Source organism: Trachemys scripta, chromosome 6 (genome assembly GCF_013100865.1).
Source record: "Trachemys scripta elegans isolate TJP31775 chromosome 6, CAS_Tse_1.0, whole genome shotgun sequence".
NCBI lineage: Eukaryota > Metazoa > Chordata > Testudines > Emydidae > Trachemys > Trachemys scripta.
The window spans coordinates 120,823,375-120,836,493 of record NC_048303.1 but is presented as its reverse complement, the minus strand read 5'-3'; the positions used below and the strand labels follow the sequence as shown (position 1 = coordinate 120,836,493).

The 13,119-nt window shown below is 46.0% G+C and overlaps 1 protein-coding gene across 3 annotated transcripts in view; it reads right to left on the bottom strand.

Moving 5' to 3' along the window:
• The window catches only part of RNF38 (ring finger protein 38), a 200,250-nt gene that overhangs the window by 50,668 nt on the left and 136,463 nt on the right, over positions 1 to 13,119 (bottom strand). For all 3 annotated transcript variants that reach the window (XR_004646068.1, XR_004646069.1, XM_034773162.1), the window contains one exon: positions 1,959 to 2,152. Coding sequence is in view for 1 of the 3 variants with exons in the window: in XM_034773162.1 (XP_034629053.1) it covers positions 1,959 to 2,152 (194 nt within the window). In the remaining 2 variants the exon portion in view is untranslated. The remainder of the gene's footprint in view (positions 1 to 1,958; positions 2,153 to 13,119) is intronic.

Here is a 13,119-nt window from a genome sequence, read left to right as displayed (position 1 = left end):
ATCGTTAAGAATAAAATTGTCCGACACATAGAAAAACAAACTGTTGAGCAATAGTCAACATGGTTTTGTAAAGGGAAATGGTGTCTTACTAATCTATTAGAATTTTTTGAAGGGGTAAACAAACATGTGGACAAGGGGGATCCAGTGGACATAGTGTACTTAGATTTCCAGAAAGCCTTTGACAAGGTCCCTCACCAAAGGCTCTTATGTAAATTAAGTTGTCATGGGATAAAAGGGAAGATTCTTTCATGGATTGAGAATTGGTTAAAAGACAGGGAACAAAGGGTAGGAATAAATGGTAAATTCTCAGAATGGAGAGGGGTAACTAGTGGTGTTCCCCAAGGGTCAGTCTTCGGACCGATCCTATTCAACTTATTCATAAATGATCTGGAGAAAGGGGTAAACAGTGAGGTGGCAAAGTTTGCAGATGATACTAAATTGCTAAAGATAGTTAAGTCCAAAGCAGACTGTGAAGAACTTCAAAAAGATCTCACAAAACTAAGTGATTGGGCAACAAAATGGCAAATGAAATGTAATGTGGATAAATGTAAAGTAATGCACATTGGAAAAAATAACCCCAACTATACATACAATATGATGGGGGTTAATTTAGCTACAAGTCAGGAAAAAGATCTTGGAGTCATCGTGGATAGTTCTCTGAAAATGTCCACGCAGTGTGCAGAGGCGGTCAAAAAAACAAACAGGATGTTAGGAATCATTAAAAAGGGGATAGAGAATAAGACTGAAAATATATTATTGCCCTTATATAAATCGATGGTACGCCCTCATCTCGAATACTGCGTACAGATGTGGTCTCCTCATCTCAAAAAAGATATACAGGCACTAGAAAAGGTTCAGAAAAAGGGCAACTAAAACGATTAAGGGTTTGGAATGGGTCCCATATGAGGAGATTAAAGAGGCTAGGACTCTCCAGCTTGGAAAAGAGGAGACTAAGGGGGGATATGATAGAGGTATATAAAATCATGAGTGATGTGGAGAAAGTGGATAAGGAAAAGTTATTTACTTATTCCCATAATACAAGAACTAGGGGCCACCAAATGAAATTAATAGGCAGCAGGTTTAAAACAAATAAAAGGAAGTTCTTCTTCACGCAGTGCACAATCAACTTGTGGAACTCCTTACCTGAGACGGTTGTGAAGGCTAGGACTATAACAGAGTTTAAAACAGAAGTGGATAAATTCATGGTGGTTAAGTCCATTAATGGCTATTAGCCAGGACGGGTAAGGAATGGTGTCCCTAGCCTCGGTCTGTCAGAGGATGGAGATGGATGGCAGGAGAGAGATCACTTGATCATTGCCTGTTAGGTTCACTCCCTCTGGGGCACCTGGCATTGGCCACTGTCGGTAGACAGGATACTGGGCTAGATGGACCTTTGGTCTGACCGGTACGGCCTCTCTTATGTTCTTATGTTCATTTGAAATTAGATTGTACGTTTATTAGGGAAGGACAAAGTTGTAAGTTTTCTAAGTGTCATGCACATTTATTGCACTATAAAAATAATTAGTCTACTACTACTAGTAGTAGCCTGTCCAGAAATAAGAATCTTTAGTTTTTGGTTGATTTTCTGACACACTGTCTATGTGTACAACACACTAATGTAATGTACAGCATTAGAGCAATAAACGGATTCTAACTGAAAATGGTAAGGAGCAGCCACCCTCTCCAACTGTACATGTCCACACGAAATTATAGGACGACAGTACACTGACCTCATAAATTACTTCCAATACCAGTTTTCAGCAGCGATAATAGCAAATGTTTATCAACAAAGTTTTCAAAATTAATATTTATCATATAGTCTTGTATAACTAGGAGTCTTCTGCTAGGAATACTTCATTTCTAATGCTAATGAATCACTGCTGCCTTGAAAAAGGTCTCGCCTGAATCAGCAGACAAGCTAGCAAGAAACCACTCCACAATCTGACTAATCCATTTACCTCCTCCTGTTGCGTGCAGGTGTGTTGCATCGTTCCCCTGAGAAGTGATGTTGGTTGGGTCGAGCTGAAGGAGGCTGCCTATTTGATGTCATCTCCCATGGTCGCATTGGTGGTGATGGGGCTGGTGATGCTGCTGTATAGTCAAAGACTGAATGAGAAAGGCGTTGTCTCTTAGGACTCGGACTATCTTCACTCTATGCAAATGCAAAAAATAAATGCACCTGAGTGAGTCATACCCCAGACACACTGTTCTGTATTATTACTGCAGTTTACATCTGTGGGGGAAAAAACTGAAGTAGACTATATACATTCAAAACAAAATACCACTTGAAGTTAAATGTCTAGTTGTCACATCATGAAGGTAATGGATTCTACAATTATTTTATGGCTTCCCCACCCCAAGTACAGTTTTATTACAGAATTCAGTGCAATATTTTTAAAATTCTAATGCTGAGGTAGAAACAAAGTTGCCAGAGATACACAGCTAAAAAAATGTTTGTTTCAAGAGAGGGGTGTTTTTTTTTTTTTTTTTTTTAAATGTAGGGGCTCTTCCAAAAATGTTGCTGGCTAAGCACCAATTTCATGCCAATGGGATCCGTAGTTGTCAATCATTAAATAGTCTGCCAGATGGAGTTCTAGCTCAGCATGTGCACCCCAGATCCACCAGGAGGATGATCACTATACAGCTTATTAGACATCTGATTTGTATTGCAGCCAATTTTAGTTCTGCTTACTCAGCTCAGATGTGTCTCTTGTCCTTTAACTTGTTAGCGCAAGACTGGCAATTAACAAGTGTAAGAAGAATTTGACAAAAGCATCAGCTAAGTCAATGTAATTTTTACTTTAAAAAATTATCTGGTTGGATACCTTTTTCCTGATCTGACCACCTGTTTTGCTGACACAAAGAATTCTAATTGACTACAGGAGGCCAAATTGCTCCAATACCACCGGTGTTGACAACATCTCAAATTTTATTACCTGACAGAATAGATATCTTCTGTGGAAAGGCAACTGATATAGAGAAAATTCAGCTTCTCTGCTATGGCCTTGTCTGTCTCAATTTCATTTTTTACTCTCTGATAGTCCAGTTGATGTACTCATTCTTTTGCAAGCTTTCTGCTTCACACATTTAAAAAAAATGCATTGTTTCTCTCTGTGGCTATTTACTCTTCAAAAATCCCTGTCTTCATAAAACATACATATGTATATATTTCATCTGCCATAATTTATGTTATTTTTATTAGTTTCACTAATGTTGCATTTACATTTTCAGAAGAATACTGGTTTGGCTTGAATACTCTCTTCATCTCTGACAATTAACCACATCTCTTTTACCTTCCTGTTTTGGGATATGCACAGTCTTCATATCTATTATAGGCTAAGGATTTTACTTTCCTAAGTTTTTACTTCAGGGCCTTTTTGATCAGCTCCCTTCCCCCCCCCCCCCCGTCCCCCCAATCTCCCTTTCTAAAGCTAAGTGCATAGTGACAGGTTTATTTTTTATATGAAATTCCTCCCTGAGGATGCAGTACTTAAATTATAATCATTAATAGCTGTAAGGCTACAATTACTTTTTTGACCAACTCCTGTATCTCAGTTAGGAGTAAGTCAAAAAAAAAAAACAACCTTCCCTCGTGTGCTTTAGGACTAGGGATTCCAAGAAGTACTCTAGTAAGTCAAGCAACCATTTCCCTAAACCTTGCCCTGTTGTGATGTTTGGATGCTGGTAATTGACGTTTCCCATTATCATTTCACTGATTTAGTTGCTTCTTTGATCCCCCTCAACACTGTACATTCAAAACCTATTCCAGATCAGACCACCAACTGCCTAACTTTACTAGTGGTAAGGAAGGAGAAAAGGGTACAGCCTAAAAGCATAGCAAGCAGTACCTTTGACATGCTTCAAGTTCCTACTTTGATTTTTAAATTTATGTTTAAAGTTAGCGTTGTGAAGAATGAGGTAAGTCACGAAGGCAGGGTTCTATGGTTCGTGGCCAAAATGAGAGTTTTCAAAGACAGTTTTGGAAACAGGAACTTGTATGCTTAAGGTGAGTGGGTCAGATCCAGAGAGGTATATGTACCGATAGGTAAATAGGGAAAAAAGGCCAGGCATACTTGGAGGCTATAGAGAACCATATGAAAACAAAACAGGTGCAGATGGGAGGATGAGACGAAAGAGTTCAGTAAGCTGGCAGAGGGGGCAAAGCCTAGTGAATGGTAACAGGTATTCATTGTATTCACCTCTGTTGGTGAGAGAGGGGAGTTTTCAAGCTATTGTTTGGCTAACAAACTTTGACTGGTAATGCCATGCATCTGGCACCTTTCCTTAGCACTAAATTTATGCTTAAATACCCCTTCCCCCATCCCCTATTTGTCCAAAAAAGCATATTTATCCTGCAACACTGGTTCTTTTGATTATTTTGTCTCTGAAGAGATGCACTCCAAGCACAAAAGAGAGCTCATGAGTTTATAGAAGATGGCAGAGATGTACCAAACTAACAAGCTGCTAGGCGGTTACCCTTCATCATTCCAAATTACTATTTAGTATATCTACTCCAAACTCCATAATGTGCGCTAATTGCCTTCTATGTTAAGCAACAGTATTTCCATCCCAACTTGTCCATTAGAAAGAAAATAACGATAAAATCATTTTCTGAACTACATATAAAAGCATGCTTTTAAAACCTAATTATGTTTTTCTGAACTGGAAAAAAAAATAACCTAAAGCTAAATCCTAACTTCTTCATAAATTAGTGTCATTAAGAAAAAAACATTGGTGCTTTTTCTTGGCTTTAATTAAGAAACCAATTCTCATGAGATGATTGTAACAGGGTTACAAGAGCATATTGCAAAGAGTAACATGGAATTAGTGGCAGAAACAAATCCCATACAAATTAAGATCTATTTACATTTCAATTACACTGAACTCATGGCAGAGCTGGCCACAAACAGTGTAATTTTGCAGTCTATAATACCCTAAGTTGGCAAATGCGGTGCTATATTTGTACCGTATGTCATTTGTTGCAACATTTACATCTCCCCAAATTTCATGCCAACATTCAACAGGCCAACTCAGAGTCCCTGGACTACCTCCTTTGCTGACAGGCCATTCTGTGTTGTATGATTTTGCTGCAGCCAAACAAGCAGCAAGAACAGAAGGATGTTGGCCTGATAGCTGTGGAAGATGCAGTTTATTTTTATTAATTACATAAATTAAAAACTGATATGACAAAAGCCAGGAACTAAAAAGACTGCATTGATTCAAACATGAATTTCTAGAAGAGCAAACATCTGCACAAAATACAGCACATTTCATACGTCAAAGCACCAATGCCAGAAAGACTTCATGATAGGCATCCCATGTTACCACTGAAAGAAGATGAAGTTTATGCCAAGGCAGAATTAGGATTGAAATTAAATCCACAAGAGTCAGGAAATTCACAATTAATGTTCCCCTAGCAAATCTATACCCCTTCCCTTGTAACTGTGCACTTTGATACCTTATCACGTAGACACACCAACAGTGAGTCATATCACTATTCAGCAAAGAATTAAACCCATTTGTAAAATGCATCCTTCTCTTATACTATTTAGTATGAATTGGAGTGAAATTCTGATATGTTGTTGACGCGACCATTCGTTATGCTTTTGAATACTTTTCCACAGTCATTCTATGTGATTTATGTTAACGCTGCTCATCTCTGTGCTCTTATGAGAAAGGATAAGTTGCTAGTTTAGGCTTTTTATAAAAGCAGAAGTTTTTACCAAGACAATAATATTGTCATAACATTTGATGTGGTCTCCTTTCCCCCCGAAGTTGTAAAGGTTACATGGAGCGTTCTGTATCTCCTTAGTTGTGTGTTTGCCAGGTGACAGCTTGAAAACGTTACAAAACTTAGACAAGGCCTAAGATGCCTCGCCCTCCCTGAGCCCCTGCACATACCAGCAGAGCTGGGTCCTGCCGATTTAGGGTAAATGATGGTAGATGCTGCTAGGAGGCAGAAGGGAGCCACCTCCAAATACCCACAGAATATGACAGCTAAGGGACCCCACTTGGGCTAGCCACAGCTGTAACAGTCTGAGTCTTAGGCGGGCACGTTTGACTACATGTGTGCAAGCCGCCATGTGCCCCAAGAGTTGCATACAGCATCTGGCCGTGGTCGTGGGAAATTGTTGGATGGAGCTTACGACCCTTTGAATGGCCAGGAACCAGGACACTGGAAGACTTGCCCGTGCCGCCACCGAGTCCAGGACTGCTCCTATGAAATCCAGTCTCTGCGTGGGGATCAGTGAGGAGTTGGCTACATTGACCAGTAGACTGAGCTTGCGGAACACCTGTAACTCCAGTACCACATGGGAGCGGACCTCGCCCTCTGACCTGCCCGCGAGGAGCCAGTGGTCCAAGTACGGGTATACCCACATCTTTCTTTTTTGAAGAAAGGCTGCCACCACGGACATGCATTTCGTGAACACTCGCGGGACCGTTGCTAGGCCGAAGGGTAAGACCGTAAACTGGAAATGGTGTTGGTTGATGGTGAAGCACAGGATCCGCCCGTGGGCTGGGCGGATGGCGATGTGAAAGTACGCAGCTTTCATATTGAGGGAAGCGTACCAATCCCCGGATCCAGAGATGGGATAATAGCGCCAAGGGAGACCATACGAAAACATTCCTTGACCAAAAATTTGTTTAGTTTGTGGAGGTCCAAAATAGGACGGAGGCCCCCTTTTGCTTTAGTAATAAGGAAATATCTGGAGTAAAACCCTTTCCCTCTTAGGTCCAGAGGGACCTCTTCCACCGCTCCTACTTTGAGGAGGGCCCGCACGACCTGCATAATGAGTTGCTCATGAGAGGGGTCCCTGAAGAGGGACGAGGATGGGGGGGTGGGAGGGAGGAGGCGAGGAGAACTGAAGGGTGTATCCCGCCTCCACCATGCGAAGGACCCAGCGGTCCGATGTTATATGGGACCAAGCAGGGTAAAAATGGGACAAGTGGTCCCTGAAACATAGAGGAGGATCTGGTATAAGGGTCGGTACGCTGTCCTCGATCGCAGCTTCAAAACGGCTTGCCTTGGCCGTGGCTTTGGCCCTGGTTAGGCGTGTTGTTACATCTACGCCTGTTATCCCTGCCCCTTCTGCGGTATGGTTCCTGTCTAGGACGAGGGTGGTATTGCCTCTGCGGTGGTTGGGGCTTAAAGGGTTTCCTCTGTGTCACTGGGGTGTGCATACCCAACAACTTGAGGGTTGCTCGAGAGTCTTTGAGGCTATGTAATCTGGCATCCGTCTGGTCTGAGAACAAGCCTGACCCTTCGAACGGGAGGTCTTGCAAGGTGTTTTGCACCTCTGGGGGAAGGCCGGAAGCCTGTAGCCATGCCGAGCGCCTCATCACCACTCCTGACGCGATTGTCCTGGCCGCTGCGTCCACGGAGTCAAGGGAGGCCTGCAAAGAGGTTTTGGCTACTGCCTTCCCTTTGTCTACCAAGGCAGCTAACTCTGGTTGTGAACCCTGGGGCAGGGAGTCCTTAAACTTGGAGACTGATGCCCAAGAATTGAAATTGTGTCTGTTCAGAATCGCTTGTTGGTTAGCGATCCTCAACTGGAGACCCCCGGGCGAGTAGACCTTCCTACCAAATAAGTCCAAGCGCTTTGCCTCCTTGGCCTTGGGGGCCGGGGCTTGTTGGCCATACCGCTCTCGTTTGTTGACCGCAGAGATGACCAGCGAACAGGGTGCTGGGTGAGAAAAGAGGAAGTCGAACCCCTTGGAGGGGGCGAAGTACTTCCTCTCTACATCTTTCGCAGTTGGTGCGCTGGAGGCCGGTGTTTGTCACACTGTCTTATAGTTAGACTGTACTGTCTTTATGAGCCGGAGTGTGATCCTGGAGGGGCCTTCCGGGCTTAGGATGTCAACCATGGGGTCCTCCTGCTCTACCGTCTCCTCTGCCTGCAACCCCAGATTGAGGGCTACTCGGTGGAGCAGATCCTGGTGTGCCCAATGGTCAACCGGGGGAGGGCCCGACACTGTCGTGCCTGCTACGGCTTCATCTGGGGAGGAGGAAGAGGTTAGGGCCTTCTGTGCATCCTCTTCCTGCAACTCCTCACCGACCGGGCGCTCCTCTGGGGTCTGTCCTATAGTGTGGGTCTGAGACGGTGCCGGGCTCGGTGCCGAGTCGGCTCTTTCTCGCTCCGGTGGTCTAGAGACTGTGGCCTCCTTGCGAGAGGAGGGGCGCCCCTGCGGGGAGTGGGACAGGTGTCTCGAGGGGCCAGATCTCGAGGTCCTGGACAGGAGGCCTTGCTGGTGGTAGGCCCAAGGGGTCCAGAATGGCCATTGTCCTGGCTGGCCCCATTGTGGGTGCCAAGCGGCTTCGTGTTCCCTACCGGCCGGTGCCCTGTGGGCAAATCTGCTGGACTGGCCCAAGTTTGCCTCCGAAACCACGGACAGTGACCTGGATGGCCACGGTAGTGCCGTGGGATGGTGCCAGTCCGGAGTCGGAGAGTAGTACCTCCGTGACTGGGACCGGAAGTAACATCTTGCCGACCAGGACCTGGACCGGTACCAGTGACCTCGGGACCGGGAACGACAGTGAGTGGTCAGTCTTGGGGATCGCATGGCTGACCCATCCTGGTGCCTACTCAAGTAGGGCTGTTGGGCTGGTGCCGGGCGCTTGTTCGGGCCCGACGGCTGTGCGGCCCTCTGCGCCGAGGGTAGCCGGGAGTCCACCAAGGCGGAGCTCAACCGGGAACGGTGCTGAGATGGTGACCATGATGGGCGCACCATTGCTGGCTTGCCTCTGGATGGCAGTCTTGGTGGATTATCTTTGGCTTGGAGGGGACCCTCAGCGGACAATTCGATGAGGTCCTTTGCAGCCTCAAACGTGTCCGGGGTGGAGGGCTGTTCCAAATGCTCCTCCAGCCCTTCCTCCTCACTCGATGCGCCTATCCCGGGGCTTGACAGGCCTCTCGGCGCCGGAGCCACTGGCACCGGGATCTGTCCTGGGGTCGCCACTCCCTTAGGCGCATTCGAGGTCTTCGCGGGTGCTGCCCTCTTATGTGGGGAGTGTCCTCGGGCCTTGGGTTGGCCCTTCGATTTTGCCGGCAAAGATGACCGGTGCCGGGGGCGGTCCTGCTGTGTCGGTGCTGTCGGCTTAGGGTGCCCCGCTGGTGCTGGATCACGAACCGATGCTGGGGCCGTGGCCTGATGCGTCGAAGTGGAGGGCTGTAATGCAGGCTCCATGAGCAGCTACTTAAGGCGAAAGTCTCTCTCTTTCTTAGTCCTCGGCTTGAAGGCCTTACAGATCTTGCAGCGCTCTTTTTAATGTGCTTCCCCCAGGCAACGGAGGCACGAGTCGTGGGGATCGCTTATCGGCATAGGCTTGCGGCACGTGGCACAAGCCTTGAAGCCTTGGGCATGCGGCATGCCCCGCCGCCCAGGGCCGGTGTCGGGATTGACCAAACACCTAAAACAAAGGTTTCAGAGTAGCAGCCGTGTTAGTCTGTATCCGCAAAAAGAACAGGAGTACTTGTGGCACCTTAGAGACTAACAAATTTATTAGAGCATAAGCTTTCGTGGACTACAGCCCACTTCTTCGGATGCATATTATGCATCATCCAGGAACTAATAAATTTGTTAGTCTCTAAGGTGCCACAAGTACTCCTGTTCTTTTTACCTAAAACAAAGGAGCTTAACTACTACTAAAGAACTGTTAACTGCTAAGATTAACACTAACTATTAATGCTAAGGGACACTCTCAAGTGAGAGACAGTTGTTCCAAGGCCATCACGGATGGTAAGAAGGAACTGAAGGAGGGTCGGGCCCACAGGGATATATATACGCTAGAGCGGGGTGCCGCTGTGGCGGGAGGGGGGCCCCTGCCGGCCCGATGGGAGCCGCTGAGGGAAAAAGTTTCCGACGTCCGTGCACGCGACGCGCGCACACCTAATGTGTAATGGATGTGAACAATCACTTGAAGAAGAATTAGCAATTTTTAAAATGAATGCTTAGCTCAGGGGTGGCCACACTGTGGCTCGTGAGCCACATATGGCTCTTTTACAGTTAAAGTGCAGCTTCCAGAACCCCCTTTACTCCCCCCCCCCCACCTACCAGACTGGGGGGAGGGGAGAGGAGGGGAAGAGACAGGGTTCGGAACTTCTGCCTTGCAGTAGGGTGGTGGGGTACAGGTTTCTACCCAGCAGGGCGGGGGATCTCAGGGCTTCAGTCCTGTGGGGTGCGCCTGCCAGATCTCGGGGCTTCAGCAGGAGCGGGACTGAAGCGCCGAGACCCTCCTGTGGGGCAGAAGCCCTGAACCCCGGCAGGCACCCCTGGCTCTCGAACTTCTGAAGATTGTCATATGTGGTTCAGAGGGTCAGTAAGTTTGGCCGCCCCTGGCTTAGCTCGTATAGAACAGAGCAGAAACTGTGGGAAACCTGCAGCGAAACCCTAAAGCCTTGGAATGGGTGAATTTTCTACTTGAGCAGACATCCTTATTTTATTCTCCACTATGAATTAATTATTCAGTGGAAGGATGGAGTTTTACAAAATAAATCTGATTTATGTCAGTTTTCGCATAGCTGAAAATACCTGCACTTCATAGTCTTACAGCACAGCCATAGTGTGCATTACACCATCAGAACACACAACCTAGCAGGTCTTGGTAATTACATTGCAACCTGTATCAGAGACTAAAAAATAAAGTTTATGAAGATTTATAGGCAACCAGGTGCTTTTAAGAAATTAACAGCTAAATATTCCAAATTCAGATTTTTCTGTACAAAATTAGAAGCACTAAATCTGAATTTAAAAAACGATATCAGTACTCCAGGCAGATAAAGTTAACACGGCAAGAGTCTTGTGTTTGCAGATATTCAACGTCACATGGCAACACTGTAAATGGAGCTCCTTTAAGAAGTTTTAACATTATCTGGATGTTTGGGGCACAGCAGTGAGGAAAAGCTGATCTTATCAAACTACTGAATTAACCAATGACCTGGCAGCTGACTGACTAGCCAACAAAATATTAAAGCTACCCTCTTTCCTGTCCTTCCTCTGTCCCCTTTCCTTCAATTTTACCCAAGTTTTCTTACTATCAGTTTTTTTAAGGAAGGTGTGACGAGTTGCCCCCCTTCAAGATGCCACCTGACGTGCTGAGATACCACTGAGCCTGCCTGTTCCACCAGCCGGGGCCCCCTTTAACCTGTCTTGCTGAGCCAGGCTCTTAAACCCACTCCAGCACACACACAGGCAGGGCCACTCTCAACTGCAGACCACCACAAACACTGAGACCCGCTCTGGGAACACTCAGCTTAAGGGACTTGTCCCAGCACTCAGGTGCCCCCCCTCCGGAGTGCACACCCAAAGGTATATTATGAAATCCATCTCCTCCCTCAATGTGGAGGAAAGTATGCACAGCCTCTTACCCTCCTCCCAGCCGCCCCATCTCAGTTGCACAAACTGGGTTATCATCCCGAGGCCAAAAGACCAAAAACATCAAGACACTTGATCACGGCCTTGGATAGACCAAGAGACTACTAACACTTGGACCACAGCTCAGAGAGTATTATAAACAAGAAACAAGTTTAACAACTATAAAAAGGTAGATTTTAAATCACAGAAAAATCAAAACATTAGGGTTGGAAGAGACCTCAGGAGGTCTTTAGTCCAAGCCCCTGCTCAAAGCAGGACCAACCCCAACTAAATCATCCCAGCCAGGGCTTTGTCAAGCCGGGCCTTAAAAACCTCTAAGGATGGAGATTCCACCACCTCCCCATGGGAACCCGTTCCAGTGCTTCACCATCCTCCTAGTGAAATAGTTTTTCCTAATATCCAACCTAGACCTCCGCCACTGCAACTTGAGACCATTATTCCTTGTTCTGTCATCTGCCACCACTGAAAATAGCCGAGCTCCATCCTCTTTGGATCCCCCCCTTCAGATAGGGGAAGGCTGCTATTAGGGAGTTCCTCTTGGATAGCCCATTCTACATAAAGATCATGCACTGTATAAACCTTTATGCTGGCTAGAAAGGGCTTTATGAGGCTGCTTCGGAGCTATTAATCCTGATATTTAACTGGTGTGAGGTGGTCACTACAGAACAACGGAATGCACGTCCTTCTCCACATGGGTTAAGGGTGCTGTTTCTGCAGGATTCCTAATTCCTGTTGTCACAAGGACCACCCAAGTTTGGTTCTGAATTCAAAAGTGGTTCAAACCAAGAATAAGATCAGATGCCCCTTCTATTTGCATCTGTTACTGCATTACTCCCCCTTCACTCTACTTCCTCAAACTGCAATCTTTATAAGTTTTTCCTGCAGGGACAAGTCCTGACACAAAGGGTAGGTCTACACTTTGCTTACCGCCGGACCCGGCGGTAAGCAATCGATCTTCTGGGATCGATTTATCGCGTCTTGTCTAGATGCGATAAATCAATCCCAGACCGATCCCGGAAGTGCTCGCCATCGATGCCAGTACTCCAGCTCGGCGAGAGGAGTACGCGGTATTGACGGGGGAGCCTGCCTGCCGTGTCTGGACCCGCGGTAAGTTTGAACTAAGGTACTTCAAATTCAGCTACGTTATTAACGTAGCTGAATTTGCGTACCTTAGTTCGAAATGGGGGGTTAGTGTGGACCAGGCCAAAGATGTTCCGTCAACCTGAAAGTATTTTCAGCTTGGGACCCACCCCAGACAAATCAAGGTGCTCCAGCAAGACTTTCAACAGGTGACAACTTTACAGGTGTCTGCTCCTCTTCAACTCCCTTAGAATGCTTCTATTGTTCTTTCTATAGCTCTTTCCAGAAGTGTTAAAATGTTCCCTTCCCTGAAAACCTCCCCCCCACCTTTAGTTTAGTCTCAAATACTACAATACCCTTCACAGACAAACTAATTTAAACAAATATAAGCTGCATTACACAAAGAACTCAACACTGCACCATTTCCACCCTCTGAATATAGTGTCCCTGTGGAGGATAACTTAGTGCTTAGTCGAAGGATAAGAGTTTAAAAAGCATGCCATTGAAAGGCTCACTAGAGTAAGAACAGGTTTCAGAGTAGCAGCCGTGTTAGTCTGGATCCGCAAAAAGAACAGGGGTACTTGTGGCACCTTAGAGACTAACATTTATTTCAGCATATTATTTGCCCACGAAAGCTTATGCTTAAATAAATGTGTTAATCTCTAA